General features: G+C 43.4%; 1 protein-coding gene across 2 annotated transcripts in view; it reads left to right on the top strand.

Moving 5' to 3' along the window:
- Nucleotides 1-10,117: 10,117 nt before the first annotated feature.
- The window catches only part of LOC134455644 (uncharacterized), a 122,092-nt gene continuing 114,234 nt past the window's right edge, over nt 10,118-17,975 (top strand). Inside the window, exons 1-3 of one of the 2 annotated variants that reach the window (XM_063206848.1) lie at nt 10,118-10,297; nt 12,182-12,274; nt 15,218-15,399. In XM_063206848.1, coding sequence (XP_063062918.1) covers nt 12,213-12,274; nt 15,218-15,399 — 244 coding nt within the window. In that variant the 5' untranslated portion in view covers nt 10,118-10,297; nt 12,182-12,212. Of the gene's footprint in view, nt 10,298-11,537; nt 11,800-12,181; nt 12,275-15,217; nt 15,400-17,975 lie in introns of those variants that run through there. The other variant, XM_063206847.1, reaches the window with a different exon arrangement.

Below are 17,975 nucleotides of genomic sequence, written 5' to 3'. Positions count from 1 at the left end.
TACTGTATGTTGCACAGTAGTGTTGTGCAAAACAGTAAATATTTGCATGTTGCATTGGTGAGGGGAATGCCTGTTTGTGTAAACATGCTATGTGCCAAGCGCTTACTGTAATAGCTGAATTATATTGTGGGACAACCATGTCCTACTCACTTGTTAGTTTTCTACAGGCAAGGCAAGGGAGTGTCTGTGGACCAACACACAGTACTTGTCTTGTTTTGTCATGTCTCGTGTAATGTCTGTGTGAATGGCCGAAGCCACTTCAAAAGACAATTTTCTGTGACACGTGTGTGATAGACGATGAAGTTTTATCTTAATTAATTACACAGTGAAAAAAAAACACAAAAGAGTAGCCATCAACTGGAAAAGACAGTGTGCGCATCCGGACGCTATGAGACTGTGTCCCTAACTGACTGGGCCCGTTACCTCTCGATTACCTTTTACCTTTCGACTACCTTTTACTTCATGCCTGTATGCCACGGGGGCTCACACCACATGGCAGCTCAGCTCCACAGGTGCCCTCTAGCCGATTAGAGATCAACCAGATCCCATGCCTGTCCCTTAATTGGCACACCCAGATAGCCACCGTGAAGCCTCCGAGTGTCCCTACGTAGCCTAGAGTAGAGCAGCAACACCATTGCTCTACTCTACTCAGAGGCACATCTCATCACACTTTAAGCTACATTAATGCCTATTTATTTTAAATGGTCATTCCTTTGGATTTTTGCCTGGGGCTTCCACTGACCCTAGAATCGCCTCTGATTCTACTGCATCAGTTCTTTGGAGCGACCCTATCCTTGCTCTACCAGTAGACAGAAAGTGTGTCGTGTGTCCCTACATGACTGAAGTGCCCTTGAGCAAGGCATCTCACTCGCCATTGCTCCTGAATCTGTAATTACTATCCTGTCTGTCCATGGCAATATGTATACTATGTTCGGTTAGGGGTAAGGAAAGGTAGGCAATTTTCATCATTTATCATGTTATTAATGAATTAGTGGATGAATGGATGAATTGTTGGATGGGCATTGATTATGTACATGTATGGGTGTTAAGTAATATGTATATGACTTTTAGGATAAATTAATGGTTTGGATGAATGGATAGGTTTAATCTATTTACAGTATGTAGTATTATAAAAGCCCTTCTAGGGACAGTCATTGGAAATTAGCCTTTTACTACTGCATACATGCAAAACTTAATTTAACTGTACCTACTGTAAAGCGACAGCAAGTCGCTTTGGATAAAATTGTCAGCTAAGTATAAAGTAGTCAGCACCTTAACCCAATGTGTCCCATCGATAAGACTCTGCAAAACTCATAATAATCTCAGGGTCTACTACAACCATTTTAAGGCTTTTTTAACATTTATTTTACCAGGAAAATAAATCTGTTGAGATTTTTTAAAAATCTCTTTTACATGGCCTGGCCAGGTGGAAGTTACAAAATATTTTTTTAAAATCAAATAAAACAAAATAAAACAATTACAGACAATGTCTGGTCTCAAGTGTTCTCATCCTGGAATCAAAATCGCTCAATGGAATCAGTTCCATTCATTTCAAATCCTTTTGTAAGTTGTTCCATGAGGTAGAACCAGAAAAAGCAAAGGCCCTTTTCCCTGTCCTGTACGAAAACAGGGGACAGAGAGTAGCAAATGGTCATTGGAACGCACACCATGAGTGTCAATGTTCCTTACAGTGATTAGGCTGCAGATGTAGGGTGGCAGTAGTCAAAGTATTGCCTTGTATATAAAAGTTAACCAGTGGGTGAGTCTCCTGGTAGGCAGTGCAGAGCATTGTTCTCTTGAATATTCACATAATAATGAACGTAATAGTTCAGCACAGAGGTTTCTCTCTCCATGGAACCATTCCGAGAGTTAATGAACTAGCATTTATTTACCTGATTCACCTATTGAGAAAAACACACTAAGTACAACACTTAATTATACATCCATGAGGTTTCAGTCTCTCTTAAAACCACAAATAAAGTTTTATGTGATAGTACCCCATCCACAATTCCCTCTGTATCTGTGCCTGTACCTTCCAGCACATCAAGCCAAGCCATTGCTTATTCTTAGTAATATTATCAGTAAGCATATTCAATGCCTCATCAAACAACAAACTCAAAGCCGTATCAAACAATACACTCACACACACACACACACACACACACACACACACACACACACACACACACACACACACACACACACACACACACACACACACACACACACACACACACACACACACACACACACACACACACACACACACACACACACACATGCACTTCTAAGCATCCAGATGGCACAGTGCCAATCTTTGATCTACAGTGTGTGTGCAGGTTACTAGAGTAAATCCTATTACACAATGGGAATCTACCTGCCATGATACCCTTCAAGCCATTTGCTAACCCTCCCTCCCCCCCATCCTTGCACGGCACCACCACTTCACTTTATTCATCTCCTCAGATGACGTCTCTCCACTTACTGTATCTCGACACACTGTTTTGGTGGGTTTTTTTTTTCAAAACCCACATATGCCAAACTTCCACTTTGTTCCACTTGGTAAGAGGATTGCCTTCTCTTCACGTCACCATCTGTATAGCGATTCCAAAGTAAGAATCATACAGTAATGCTCTACCTAAAACCCATTTAAAGTTTCAGTATCCCCCATGCCCATCCCCTGCATTTGGCATTCTTGTAAACCACCATTGCAGGACGGGCCAGGCCGGATGGACAAACAAACCTCGCTCCAACTCTCCATAGCTCAATACCAAAATCCAATTTACAGGTATACAGTCACCAAGGCCGCTGACAGCTTTTGCTGGGATCGGGACAAAGTCATCTGAGAGGGCCCCCCAGCCCAATACATAGGCCTGCAATGTAATGGGGAACCAATTCTGGGCCCTCTATCTCCCTGGGCCCAGGACAACATACCCCTTTGTCCCCCCTGTTAGCGGCCCTGACCGCCACTACTGTGTGCCCTTGCGTGGTTTGTGCTTTAGTGAAGCATGCATGACGATGGACCGGCCGGCCCATGGCTCCCCTACATACTTCATGCTTTAAGCACAGCTCATTGTTAAGCTGTTTGGGGGAACACGAAAATGGCTTATGTTGGAGCTTAGGGAACATTGTGGGGGGCCCGAATGTGAAGCATGACCCAAACCAATTCATTTCAACTGCAGTGTGCATTTTGTGTGTGTGTGTGTGTGTGTGTGTGTGTGTGTGTGTGTGTGTGTGTGTGTGTGTGTGTGTGTGTGTGTGTGTGTGTGTGTGTGTGTGTGTGTGTGTGTGTGTGTGTGTGTGTGTGTGTGTGTGTGTGCATGCGCGCGCATGTATATGTGTGTGTGCGCGCGTGCGTGCACATGTGTGTGTGCGTGCACATGTGTGCGTTTGTGTGTATTTATAACTGCATGTGTGCATATGCAGAACCATTCTTTGTATTGGCGGTAAATGTACAATTGTGTTCTTTAGTTGGCTGTATTTATATTTGATTAGTTTGTTGTTTGTATTTGATTTTTCATGGTTGTTTAATGACAATGAATTTGAATGAATACGTTGAGGCCATGGGTTTTGTATGTAACTTCGTATAACAGTTTATTTGACTTGTCCTAAGATGCAGTAACACAAAACAAACCTATGTAATTACTCATGCACTTCCCATTGAGCATAGTGGTTTAACTGTATTGTTCATTTTTGCTCTGCATTGGGTTTTTTTGTTTCCACTAATCAATACAGTAGAGAATCTACAGCATTCACCAGTGTGACATGCATGCTGAACGCGGCCTCAGACGAAGTTCAAGAAGCACATGACAGTTCCCATTCGTGCATCATGATTTTGTCTCCCTCCCCTAGATGACTCATATTCATGCAGTACTGCAGTGGTTCCCAAACTGGGGCTCAGTCAGGAGCCCTACAGGAGGCTGCAGAGGTATGCAAGGGGACAGGGGTGATGACAGGGGGGGGACGAAGGGGACATTTGTCCCGGGCCCAGGGAGAGAGGGGGGGGACAGAATTTGGGCCTGATTACATTGTATGTATTGGGCTGGGGGGGCCCTTTCAGATGACATTGTCCTGGGCCTGGCCAAAGCTATCAGCAGCCCTGCAAGGGGGTCACGGAGAGAAGGGACTGTTTTCATAAAACCTTGAAGGCTTTTCATTGTTGTTAATAACAATAACGTACTCTTTCCCTTCAGTTTTCACAATAAAATTAAGCAATGTTTGGGAAATGCTTGGGTCCAAAAGTGGGTCTTAGATCCGAAAAGCTGTCCCAGCAAAAAAAAATGTTTGGGAACCGTTACATTACTTCATGTCAGTGACTGCTGTTGAATGTGAGGTATTGTGCGTTACTGGTGTTCTCCTCCCCCAGGGTCCATATAGCCTTCTGCACAGCAGAGGAGAGGAGAGGCCAATCACTTATCCAACCCCCCCTCATTCAGATAGAGACGCACCCCACTGACAAAACACCCAGGGCACATTTGGAGTACATTACCCTAAATGCACTCTCATTCTAGTCTTGGTCTGTTTCTTCCTTCCTTCCTTCCTTCCTTCCTTTCTTTCTTTCTTTCTTTCTTTCTTTCTTTCTTTCTTTCTTTCTTTCTTTCTTTCTTTCAATCTGACATACTGTATGTACAGCAAACAGCATCACTGATTTTCATACCGTATGTACACATGGGTACACCACGGTCCTATGCATTATAAGACCTGTCAGATTGGCAATGGTTAAGGAGTTCTGGAAGTGTGCTTTTGGAAAGTGTTGATTCTTTCCGATTCTTTCAGGAGTCATGTCTGTGTCCAGAGTCCACACATACAGTACAGTACACGTCTCACGAAGCGGTATAGGTCACAGTCAGCACAGTCTTGCCTTACCAACCAAAGCATTTAAATCTTCAATGATTTAAGCAGTAGTCTAATGTCTGATGTGCCCCATAGGATTACCCTCTATGAGAGCGCACGCAGTATCTCATGCCATGACTCATTTGCTCCCTCTCTCTTGATTTTCCCATTTCCAACCGTGCACAGTCATGCTCTGAACTCTGAAGTAATGATGAGGACTGGATGAAGTCACCAACAGGCAACTGAGTTGTGTTACGGTCAGTCCGGGTCAGGAACTCAATCAGTGCTGTTTGGCTCTCATCCCTCATATAGTATTCATGCATTGTGTGCATGCATGCAGAACATGTATAAGGTACCATAAATCAAAGGCAGTTTAAAGTCAAATCTGTTTTGAGTTGAGTGAAGAGATTGTTACAGTATGAACATAGACATCATATCTCTACTACATCAGTGAATGTTATCTTCTTCAGGACACTGACCTATTTAAGAGTTTCATCACAGTTTTGTTCACATTTGTATTGCTTTGTGACTCATAATGTCATTATGAATGACTTCAGATGCATGTATTCTTCTTAGTTTATCAGATGCTTTCTACTTATAAAGCCTGAAGCGACAGTCAAGTCATGTTCGGTAGGTCTTCAGCTCTCGTTTAGAGAATCTACGGGCAAGCTTGGCGTTAAATCAGTGTGATTCCTGCATTGCATCATACAAGTTACAACTGGACTTGTAATCAAACATATTGGGCAGTAATCTACTGCATGTATACTGTGAATTCATTCAATCAGGAAATTTGTTTTGTTGAAGGATGAAGTAACATGCAACAAAATCACAAAGTGTCACCAACATGCATGAAACATTGCCAGTATGTCAGTTTTCCTAAATTGCAATAGTTCTACATTAGTTTACAAACATAAAAAATATAATTTGTTGGAAAAAATAACTTGTTCCATCCAGGCTTACATGGCTTGCCAAAGTGAGCCAAACATTTTTTCCAGTGACTATGGACAAAATGCTTACACCGGGCAAAAATCCATGTTAGTAGGGTGAACTATGGTAAATTGGGACACTTTTGGTAGATCGCAAAAAAAACCCACTTTAAGTTTAAAATACACCAACATTTAGTAATTGTATGTCTTCATATGGGTCTTGGGTACATTTCCATGTAGGAATTAGTTTTTGAAGTATGATATTTTATAATATATTAACATTTAAAGACAGTGAGACACCAACTTCGTTGTGAGAAAATGCTATGGCAATTTGGGACACCCTTTAATGTAAAATGGGACAGTCTGTTTGATTATCATTATTTTTGCACAAACTGAAGAATAATATCGTTTTTCTCTTGTTAACAGTAGACTAGGATCTTAACTATTTAAAAAATGATAAAACATCCCTGAAACATTTCCATTTCAAGAGAATATTGAAGGAGTATGGCATGTGTGACTGTGGCCATGGCCATTAGCATGTGGGATGCATATTACAATACAGGCCTATGGCGTGCTAATATGTTATGCTAACAGCTAACAGAAGCCCATTCTGTTGCTATGAGAAAACTGTCCCATTTTAGCTTAAAATATTGTCCCAAATTAGCTCACTCCACTGTACTTAATAAAAGTATGTCTCCTTAATAAAGTAAAGACAAATGTGTAAATGTTTTGATATTGAGTTAAACCTTTAGTAAAACAACATATATTTCAATCATATTTTGTACCATATAATCACTAATTCAGCCATAATATCCTTATGATCTGATAGCATAATCGACATGTCAGCTAGCTAAACTGACAAGTGTTGGATCCACTGTCACTTCAAACCTTTGCTCATTTCTTTTATGATACTTAACACCAAATAAAATTATTGTTCCTTATACATGACAGTTGCAGTAACAATATTACATCCCATTTTGTGATTGGCTGCTAATATTTAGAAAGAAAACAACCCAAAACCTTATTTGTCCCAATTTGGCTGATGTCCCAAATTACCTTAGTTCACCCTACCAGCATGACATATGGTCATTGCAGCAATAGCATCAAACAGATCAGTCATGACTCATGTACTGCCAGCCTATTCCAGGCCCTGGGAGAGGACTAGAAAAAACTCACTACTGAGTCATTAGCTGCAGCTAACCTCGCACTCTCCGAGTATTTAGAGTGTGGTGATACTAGTATATCATATCACTGGACAAGGCCAACAGACCTTAGTTGCGTGCGAACACTCGGAAAAGCAAAGTGATTTACGGCCGACAAAACAACATAGCATTGGAGCCACGTGGGTGTCACTAAAAACTGCTCTAAAACTACACTTAACGCATGAACTCAAATAAAGCTCTTTTTTTAATTTTGATATTTTTCTGCATCAGGAGCAGGTCCAAATGAAGACATTTTTAAAAGAAGTCAATGGGAGGTCTGTGTTTCAGACCTATTTCTTGCTTTATATGACTGGCTGCATAGCTCTTCGTATCAGGGTCATATGAGGACGCCTTGAGCTTGTCACACCACGTCACTTCCACACCTTGGCCTCATCCTCATCAAAGCTTCACAAGGTGTGTGTGTGTGTGTGTGTGTGTGTGTGTGTGTGTGTGTGTGTGTGTGTGTGTGTGTGTGTGTGTGTGTGTGTGTGTGTGTGTGTGTGTGTGTGTGTGTGTGTGTGTCTGTGTGTGTGTGTACGTGTGTGTGTGTGTGTACGTGTGTGTCTGTGTCTGTGTGTGTGTGTGTGTGTGTGTGTGCTTTTGTGTCTATGTGCGTGTGCCTGTGTGTGTGCATACGTGTGTCTGTCGCGTGGTTAGAGGTGGAGAGGTGTGTGTAAATACATAAATAGATTAGTAGATTGGATCAGTTATTTCTGTCATTTTTCTGACACTCTTGTGGCTTGAAAAATGTCACATGTCCTGGTTTAACACTGCAAGTCTGACACTACAAAAGCCCACCACCTTTATGATATGCCATCTGCACGTCACCAGAAACCTGTGCATACATCGCGTGTATGGCTTTAAATATACATTACCGTACGCCTGAAACAGTTGACCTGTTTCTCACTCCCATCCCCCCAAAAGAAATGATCTGGATTTCATTTGTTTGCAAACAGAGGGGTTTTTATCGACCAATAGCCCTGACCTGTTCTGACAGCTGCTCCCCATGGTAGGCGGGCTCAGAACGCTGATGGAGCCAATGGGGGCCACTCCCAATGTTCACACAGGGCCCACTGCCGGCCTCCCATTCGCTGGAGGATTGCGTGCAAAGGCCAGCCGTGGAGCGGGCCAACAGGAGGGGCTTATGGATGCTTTAAGTCGAGGCTAATCTTGAGAGGACCGGGGGTTAGGGATGTAAGGGGATTTGCGCTGACACAAACCACGGCTCTCGCAGCAGCGAATGACAGTGTTGTGGAGCTCGCCACTCGATCTGTCAAAACACTGTTACAGTATCCTGAGCTGACGTTACTGCCCTCTAAGCTGATGGTGTGGGTGCGTGGGTGTGAGTGTGGGTGTGGGTGTTGGCGCATGAGCGTGCATAGTGGGGTGTGGGTGTCAATGGTGGTAAGGGTAAGGGTAACAGGGAGGGAGGTTTGGGGGATGGGAGGGTGATGACACAAGGACCCTGAGAGAAATATAGAGAGAGAGAGAGAGAGAGAGAGAGAGAGAGAGAGAGAGAGAGAGAGAGAGAGAGAGAGACAGAGAGACAGAGAGACAGAGAGACAGAGAAAGAGAGAGTATGTGGACTGATCTAAATGATGCTTGACTGGATGACTGGAGTAGTGCCAACCACTCCTCCCATCTTCTTACTTGTCAGTGAGAAATCATATAAGTGTAAATAATACAGCACAGCAGATGCTATGCAACTCTAATGGCATGTCCCTTCACTGACATTTGTGTTTTTATTGTTCTTTCTTTGACACATCCTCGTGGACTACAAGGTCATAATTAATGTATGGGTCCTCAACATTCCCACTTGAGCAAGGTTGCTGGTGTTGTTGCTCTTTTCAATGTGCAGTAAATTGGTGTTCAAACAGTAAATCATTTTATACCGGTGGTATTCCTAGAAGATGGATAATTTGGCTCCGTTCACCTACAGCAAGTTGTAAACCTGCTAAGAGATTGCCTGCAGGTGTCATTTGGTTAAGAAAATGGAACTCCATGCTCTTATATTAGCGGATTTACCACTACCTCCAGGTTCATTTATTCTGAGCCAGCTTGTATGCTCTTCTGATAGTATATCTGGCAGGGTTTAACCCCTTAAAACACGGCTTTATAAATGTGCTGTTACCATAATGACAATGAGTCATTGGGCATTACTAAAGGCCCTCTTTTATGTCATAGGAGAGTAATACTATGGTAATTAACCTTTCAATGACTATTACAGCGTACCACCAGTAATACAGCGTGCATTATGGGCTGCATCTGTTTGATTTAATGTCCATCCCTGTGGACCTACACCACCACAGAAATTGTATTTATTTATTTTCAGCACTTGCTAAGTGTAATACAAACAAACATGATGTAGTGCCCCTACGCTCCATATTTGTTTATGTCATTTTCTCAATAAATCTATCTGGTGGTGGCAAGGCGCCTTGTATTTGCCACTTTACTTCTGGCACACAATCTGACAGTAATACAGAGTGCGGAGCTTGCAGACACACTGGAGGCAAGCCAGGTCTAGATAACACCTGGCTGGCACTCGATAGAAGTAATAGCAGTGGTAGTAGTAGTAGTAGTGTGTGTGTGTGTGTGTGTGTGTGTGTGTGTGTGTGTGTGTGTGTGTGTGTGTGTGTGTGTGTGCGTGTGTGTGTGAGAGAGAGTGAGTGTGTAGGCCTATACAGGGTGTGATTTGTAGGGGGGATGGGGGGGGTGCTTGTCCATTAATGCACAGGCTGGATATGGCAGCAGCCTGGGGGCCCCACCTGCCAGGCCAACAAGATCAAAAGTGTAAAATTGCCGAATTGTGACAAGATGCAATGCTGAAAGATTCATCTGTTGTGTTGAGTACAGTAGACATGTTCCTAGCTCGTAATTATAATACTGCCATGTGCAAATTTGTCGCCAAATTCGCCTTCCGCGGAGGTCCATAGGCCATCTTAACCCAGCCCTAGATAGATAGATAGATAGATAGATAGATAGATAGATAGATAGATAGATAGATAGATAGATAGATAGATAGATAGATAGATAGATAGATAGATAGATAGATGGAAGTAGTAGTGTGTGTGTGTGGGGGGGGGGGTATTTACTGTACACTGCAGTGCACTTTCACAGTGCTTGTGCTTGCAGTAGACATACAGTAACGGCACCTGAGCAGAAGGGCAAGGCAGTCCCACCTATCCCTGGTGGTCCCCCTGTCTCTTCCTGCCCCTCCTGTCCCGCTGAAGCATTGGAGCTGTTGCTTCTGACCAGAGAACTGCAGACGGGGATCGCGCGCTGGCGCCTACTGCTTCAACTCTTTATTTAATGAACAGCGCCACGGTTCCGTCTGAGGTGAGGTGACAGTTGGAATGAGATGCACAGGAGCACACGCGCGCGCCTAATACACGTGCACACAGATACATACTTCAATTAAGGAGTGGAACCACACACCTACTCGGAAAAAATGCCGTGGTTCCAACAGATGCCGTCCTGCATTTCGGTGGTTGATTGCTTTACGCGGCTATGTTTAGCGAATTTAAGTACAGTCTGGTATGGGACCTCCAAAGGTTTGTTTTCATGGGAACGGCAGGAAACACTTTTGACCCTAAATTACCCAATAAGCCTATGCTAAACTCAGATTAGCAGTCAGTGGCGCGTGAAGGTTTAAGGAAATTATTCCGCGTAAAATGTCAGTCAAAACAGCATAACATATTTAATTTAGGCTATTTTAGGCTTTAAGACAAGACGCTGGAGGTAGCAGAGAGATTGATTAATATTAAAACAGATTTAGGTCACACTTACGACACATTCAATGTCTAGGAACGTAGTGTGGTAAAATATCGCTATGAAATGTCCTTTGTCTACATATTTCACTTCATTCCTACCTTTCGACCCTCCACGACTGCTCTGTGGGTTCGACAGAAAGGCAACTAGTAAACACTGTCTGGCAGATTAGTCTCGAAGATTATGCTGAGCAAATTAAACGACAGCACATGTATTTATTGACGATACAAAACACACGGCATCTGTTACAGGGAAAGCTGACCGCCAAATGAACCCATTCGGAGAGGATTTGCATTTGCTCATAGATAGTCCGATGTAGACCACGACCTTGGAGGAAGGAGACAAGGGATTTATGTAGGCTACGATTCCAACACATCGAGGTCCATCTTCTCCGAAACAACCGTCAATGAATCGTTTAATAGCCTACAACCTAGTTGGTGTTTTGACAAACCATAGCATCCTAGGTTTGGGTTCTAATCTCCAAAAGCACCATCTGTAAGAACGTTCTCTCTTGCACTATCTTTCTTGTCCTTGCAATCCAAGTTGGCGTCTCCAGGACATACTAGTTTTCAAAGCATCAATGTCATGAATTTTCAATAAAGCATGTGTTCCAAAATATCCGATCCTTATAAACCGACGCGCCAGACAGCGACGAGCGACTCCCTGTACAGTCTGCCTCGTAGTAGATTTGTAAAGGGAGAGCATTGCGTGTGATCCCTCCCCTTGCTCTGCCCTTAAAAAAAGAAATGTGTGTGTGTGCGTATGGCGCGCGCGCAGTTTGTGAGGCAGAATTGCGTGCGAAGAGCTCGACTTGTCATTCGGAGGAATCTGCCACCTGAAACGCGAGGAAGTGAGCGGCGACTCAATTGGGTATAAAGCATCAACCACATCTGCCTCGAGCGTTGGAAACTGATGAAAACATCAGTTTGGAGTTGCTTGACTTTATTTCTGCCGCTCCTCTGGAATTAACCGTTCATTTATAAAATCATAAGCATAATAATTTCTCCTTGATAATTGATACCCACTATTGCCATTATACTGGAACTAAGCTATCCAGACAGGGACGCCTGGTAAGTCAGTTTTGTCATTTAAATTGTGCTTAATATTGCGTGTGGTGTAATTTTGTGTTAAACTTGTGAGTCATTACTTGTTTTCAGTTGTGGGTAGAGCGCTTTTCGGAGCGTTTCAGCGATTGGCTCTTGACTGTAAACAACAAGCAGCATGGTGCATGAGCGACTTACTTTAAAACTTGAGAACTGAAGTAGTGTTCAATGAGATGTATCATCCAAATCATAAATTGCTAATTGAAACAATTTATTGCAGTTATTGAGAAGACGAGCTTAAATGATATGCCAAGTTTGTGGAGTACAGCCACTCTCAGGACTTGAGGATTTTTTTTCTGAAATAGCCTACCATGTCTACACACAGTATGACTTTTGCATGTCTTTTCAGCGCACCTGTTACACCCAAGGAGCGCCGCACCATGATTCCGCCGGGAGACTGCATGTATGCGGGCAGGAAAAGGAGGAAACCCATCCAAAAGCAGTTGAGTGTTTTTTTTTACATTTGAATGAGGTTAGGGATGAGTTCAGTTCTGAGTTGACTCTTGCAAGTTTGCGTGAGATGGTTGCATGCACAATTTTATAGGCCTACTACATCTGTCATTCTTTCTAATGAAGAGTTAAACAAAATTCCAAAGCATTTAAATAGTGTGCGTATAAAAGCACATATAGCATATGTCTATGTATTTTATTATTATTATTATTATTATTATTATTATTATTATTATTATTATTCATGTACTCATTTATTTGTTTTCCATAACTTTCTACTATTTTGGAACAGTTGTGTAAATATTGACACTGATAAACAAACCAGGTACTTTAATGTCCCGCCCTTATGAATTTAGGCACAAACATTGGCTTTGCGAGGGAGCCAGAAATCACTTGAAATTTAATCTGTCGATCATGCGCTTCATGCCAGCAACTGCAGCCTTTGAGTAATCAGATAGTTCAGATGGTTTTAATAATGACCTTCATGACTCCAGAACTGACACACTCTTTTCACCAAATTCCTCCGGTAACTTTTGCAAAACTTTGTGGTGCCATATTGATGTAAAAGTGTCATAAAGTGAATGTTTTCATTGACTCACTTATAAAAAGTGGGGTGGGGTGTGTATAGCCTTGAAGTTCTGTCCTCTACCTCCGCCAAGATAGTAACACAGTACTACAATGTTTACTAAATTACACAGTATATTAAATTTAAAAAATAGTTTGACTGTGGTGAGCAGGTTTTGACCAGTGTGCATTTTCACACTTTTGATTGCCAAAAAGCACTAATGAAAGCAAAGCGAGACGAGCAGCACTCTCTAATGAGAAGCACAGAAACAGGAGTTCAACCGTTTCAACATTTTCTGGACGCCCTCGCTCGCTCGGCCTTGTGGATATTATATCAGCCAACTTGCACATAACATGCTGACTGTAGTGGTGTTCAGTAGCTGAGTATGAGTCTGAGTGTGCCTGTGTCTGGGGTGTGTTCGGTATAGCGCCCCGGGGTGACATGGCCCTAGCCTGCCTGACGTTCACTGTCCTGTCCAGTCCTGTGACTTCTTCTTTCGGGATGGTTCCTGGGGGCCAGTGAGTGACGCTCGCTGGGGCTCGTTCCAGCCGGCGAGGGGGGGTTTATTTAAAGATGCGATGCCATGCGATGAGGGGCCGCCACCTCCATGTGGAAGAAATCAGACTCTGCTCGCCCTCCCAGGGAAGCTGACAGGGGTTGGGGGGACAAAGGGGTCCATTGTCCCGGGCCCAGGGAGAGATGGCGCCCAGAATCCGGTCTTCATTGCATTAAATGTATTGAGAGGGGGGCACTTTTTGGTGGCTTTGTCCTGGGCCCGGTCAAAGCCATCAGCGGCCCTGCTCCCTCCACCTCCCTACCGTCCAGGGCATAGGGAGGTAGCCTCCGTGGTTCAAAAGGGGAGAGACAGAGGGAGAGAATGAGAGACAGAAAGTCAGAGACAAAGCGGCAGAGATGGGTGACAGAGAAACAGAGGGCGAAAGAGATACTCTGGAAGAGCGAAAGAGTAAGAGGGAGTGAGGAGAGAGAATATGAAATAAAGACGGAGGGATCCGTAAACTACTAGACAAGTTTCGGCTGCGGTCCCTGGCCTAAGTGTTTGACTGGAGGCTTTAAGCAGAGCGTCAGTACCGCTCTCCTTCGTTCAGGCACCTGTTACTGCAGAAGTTGACCTCTCCTCAGCCAGAGGCTTGTGAAAGGGCCTTCTTCTCATCTGAAGGGGTTTAGTCCATTTTCACTCACAAGGGGCAAAAGGTTTGGTTGAGGAGAGGTAGCAGGGTGCATTTGGGGTCTTAGAATGTTGCCACCCGGTCAATGTTAATCCAAATGGTCCTTGTGGATTTTTGTGAAATAAATTTGCACGCATAAATGTTTGAAATTGTATTGCTTGGTCCTGTATTATGTTGCGGCAAATATATTGCCTGGGATTATCTAATTTGTAGATTATTTGTTGAGATGATCACAGAATAACGAATTACAGATCATATCCCACGATCCTGCCACTGACTTCTGTGTGAAAGTTGTTGCCTGAAATGTTAATCATAAACGTTTAATTGTATATACTATTAGAAAATTGATGGGGCTACTTTATATAAAAGTGTTTTATATTGAAGATTCTCTTGGGTGATATTCTATTATATTCTATATTTCCCTTGGGATTAATAAATGATGCTCTACTCTACTCTACTCTACTCTACTCTACTCTACTCTACTCTACTCTACTCTACTCTACTCTACTCTACTCTTCTATTAATACAATAATTGAACTGAGGTTCATCCCATCCAGAATAGCCTTATACAGTGGCAGCCTTTATACTATAATATTGTCTTTCTGTCATTTTGTCATGTGCCCTGACCTCCATTCTCCACAAATGTCATTACGGAGCACTGCACTGTGCACACTTTAAAATTGCCCAACCCTAAAGGGCCCTCAGGGCATGTTTGCCCTTTGCCTGGCCTTATTGGTTCGACTTAAAAAACCCATCAGTGCTGGGGTTTCTGTGGTTGTCCTTTGTCTGGTGATTTATTGAACATCCCTCGTTCATTTAATTGATTCAATGACTTTGGAGATCCTCTGCTGCAGCACTTAAAAGGCGTCCTTTATTATTCAAAATGCCCGAATATAGTCACAATATTCCTATATAGCGCAATATTTTTTGTATTAATTGACGGATTTATTGTGACCTTTGGTATAACAATTTGGTATGATACAGTCTGGGAGTTAACTTAATCTTGGCCTTAGGCGTAATAAGTACCCGTAACTGCTTGTGAGTGACATTTATCACTCTAAGTGAACTATGCCACTTTCAGTCAACTGATGTAAGGTAGATCCCCACATGTTCTGTCCACCTAACCAAACATTCCGTTCTTCCTTCTCTCTCTCTCTCTCTCTCTCTCTCTCTCTCTCTCCAGAAAACCGGTGCCGGTGAACGAGAAGACCAACCCATCGAAGCGGCACCGCGACCGGCTGAACGCGGAGCTGGACCGGCTGGCCAGCCTGCTTCCCTTCTCCCCCGAGATCATCTCCAAACTGGATAAACTCTCCGTCCTGCGCCTCAGCGTCAGCTACCTCAGGGTCAAGAGCTTCTTCCACGGTAAGGACCCCACCCTGCTCTTCAACTGTTGCTGTAATTGTCATGTGCAAGCAGTATAATGAGGTGATATACTGCAAATACATAAGGCTATAGGTAACTTGGAAGATGGAGTTGATCAAGGCACAGCAGCATCAGTAGCTCAAATACTATGTACGAAGCAGCGTGTCTATGTGATGTCTTTGTTGTGCCTGACTGCTCACTTTACTGTTCTCTTAGCCAAACACTGTAGATCATTTTGGTCAGTTTTCCCCGTCTTTAAATATGCTTATTAAAATTACTTACTTCCCGGACATGCCCTGAGGAAGGCCCACTCGCTGCGATACGCATGGGCAATTTTAAAGAATCCTCAATGGACATGTTATGTTAATAAAGATATTTTGGCGCGTATTTTTTGGAGTGTCTTGGTCAAGAAAAGTTTTTGGACTTACTTCCTCCTTATTAAATTGACTGTGCAGAGGCATATGGAAAACAGTAAGCAAAGAAATGGAATGAATGTCTGTGACATTGGAGAGTTGTGAGGTCGTCGGGGGTCCGCGGCTTTCTTCTTCCACCGTCAGGTCCCACCTCACCGGCAGCACCAGTAGCAGCAGCCCAGTTGCGTGACTTACCGTATACTGCCAAACACCTTTTTCCGGCACCTTCTATTCATAACTAATGGGCTGTGCTAGTCAGAAGGCTGTAAACAACTTGGGGGTTGGAGTTATTAAGTTAGATGATTAGTGAGTTTAATTAGTTTGTGTTAATGATAAGAGTAGACGAGTACTGGAATGGGAATCTTAACTTTAATACCAAGTATTGACTTAGTTACTAATGAGGGATTGTCTGTAAGGCAGCCTCATGTACTGCAGACAGCGGTGTTTTGATGGCGTGTCCACGGGGACATCTATTATATTCCAGCCTTTTGTTGTCAGTCACAGACCTATAATTAACACACTGCGCAGCACAACACCCTGATGCACCCGTTCAGTGGGGATATAAAAGGCAGGTTTATTTGTGGGGACGGTAGAGGCCCCGTATACTATAGAGCTGATTATTTTTGGGTTCAGTGTGAGGATTACTGTGCGGGCTTGGTCGGTTTTGGTGTTTTTCCTTATTCTGTCACTTCTCCCTTGCCTTGCCAACAACACTGCCTATAGACCACAAACGTGTGTTCACGAAAACACACATAAATAGTCATCTTCCCCCTTTGTGTCATGGCCACTTCTCATTTGTGTGTGTGTGTGTGTGCGCGTGTGTGTGTGTGTGTGTGCGTGTGTGTGTGTGTGTGTGTGTGTGTGTGTGTGTGTGTGTGTGTGTGTGTGTGTGTGTGTGTGTGTGTGTGTGTGTGTGTGTGTGTGTGCAAGGCCGCTGACAGCTTTTGCTGGGCCCGGGATAAAGTCATCTGAAAGGGCCCCCTACCCAATACATACAATGTAATGAGTACCCAATTCTGGGCCCCCAATCTCCCTGGGCCCGGGACAACATACCCCTTTGTCCCCCATGTTTGTGGGCCTGTGTGTGTGTGTGTGTGTCAGGAGTGGACTGACTGGGCTGTCCCGGGCTAACGCCACTCTGGTGGCAATTCTATAATGAGTGGTTGTGACAACAAAGCCCCGTGGGTACAGTAGTAGTACACTGCAGCGGCAGCAGCAGCGGCAGCAGCAGAGGCAGTAGTGGCAGCCCACATTTGAGCAATTATCCGCTAGAGTAATTTTCATCCACACACTACTGTGGCATCAGCATCCCCATGAGCTGTTTTTCTTTCACGAAAAAACAATGTCATGCGCTGGATAGGGGGAGGTAATGCGCATACAGTGAGAACTGGACTGGAGAGATGAGAAGGTCCACTTGGTGTGAGCGCGTGTGAAAAGGTCGTTGTTTCAAACCGGGTCACTGTATAATGGGTAGGATACATTAAGACATTAACTGTGAATTATGAAGGCCTAATTTGACATGAAAGAGTTGGTGATTGTAAGCTTATGGGGATACGGTTCAACACAATAATTTGGATCATTGAATAACACGATCAAGTCATAAGGCACTGATGTTTACCTTGTTCTGGATATTATAGAAAGTTGTATACAATTAATAAAAACGATTTAATAAATACGTTTTTTAACTACATTGTGGACGGCTTCCTGCGTTCTCTTAAGCCTTTTTTTATCAATAAGTGAGACCTTTGCTTATGAAACTTAATTGAGAATTAAAGTCCTAAAATGTTTGTGTAATTGTTATGGTTGATGTTGGAGACATTGCAGAGAAATGACAGGACTTCAAGCGCGGTTATATCACTAAAGAGTTTGAACTCTTTAACATCTGATTCTTATATACCAGGAAAAAAGACAGCTGCCTTTCATGTTTGCCTCCTCTTTCATAAATGGCCAGTTAAAATCCTTGTAAATGTTTGTTTTAATGGAAATAAGGCTTATAAGTCCCCCTATATCTCCCTCCATCCCTCCCTTCCTTCCCTGCCTTCCCTCCCTTTCCCTCCCCTCTCTCCTCATCACTCACTCATCACAGTAGCTCACTCAAACTAGCGGAAGCTGGAAAGTTGAAAGAGGGCCCTTGTCTGTTTGCCGCGCGAGTACCCCATGAAA

The sequence above is a fragment of the Engraulis encrasicolus genome, chromosome 9 (assembly GCF_034702125.1).
Source record: "Engraulis encrasicolus isolate BLACKSEA-1 chromosome 9, IST_EnEncr_1.0, whole genome shotgun sequence".
Lineage (NCBI taxonomy): Eukaryota > Metazoa > Chordata > Actinopteri > Clupeiformes > Engraulidae > Engraulis > Engraulis encrasicolus.
Note: the sequence above shows the minus strand (reverse complement) of the source record. Positions and strands in the feature narration are given on the sequence as shown.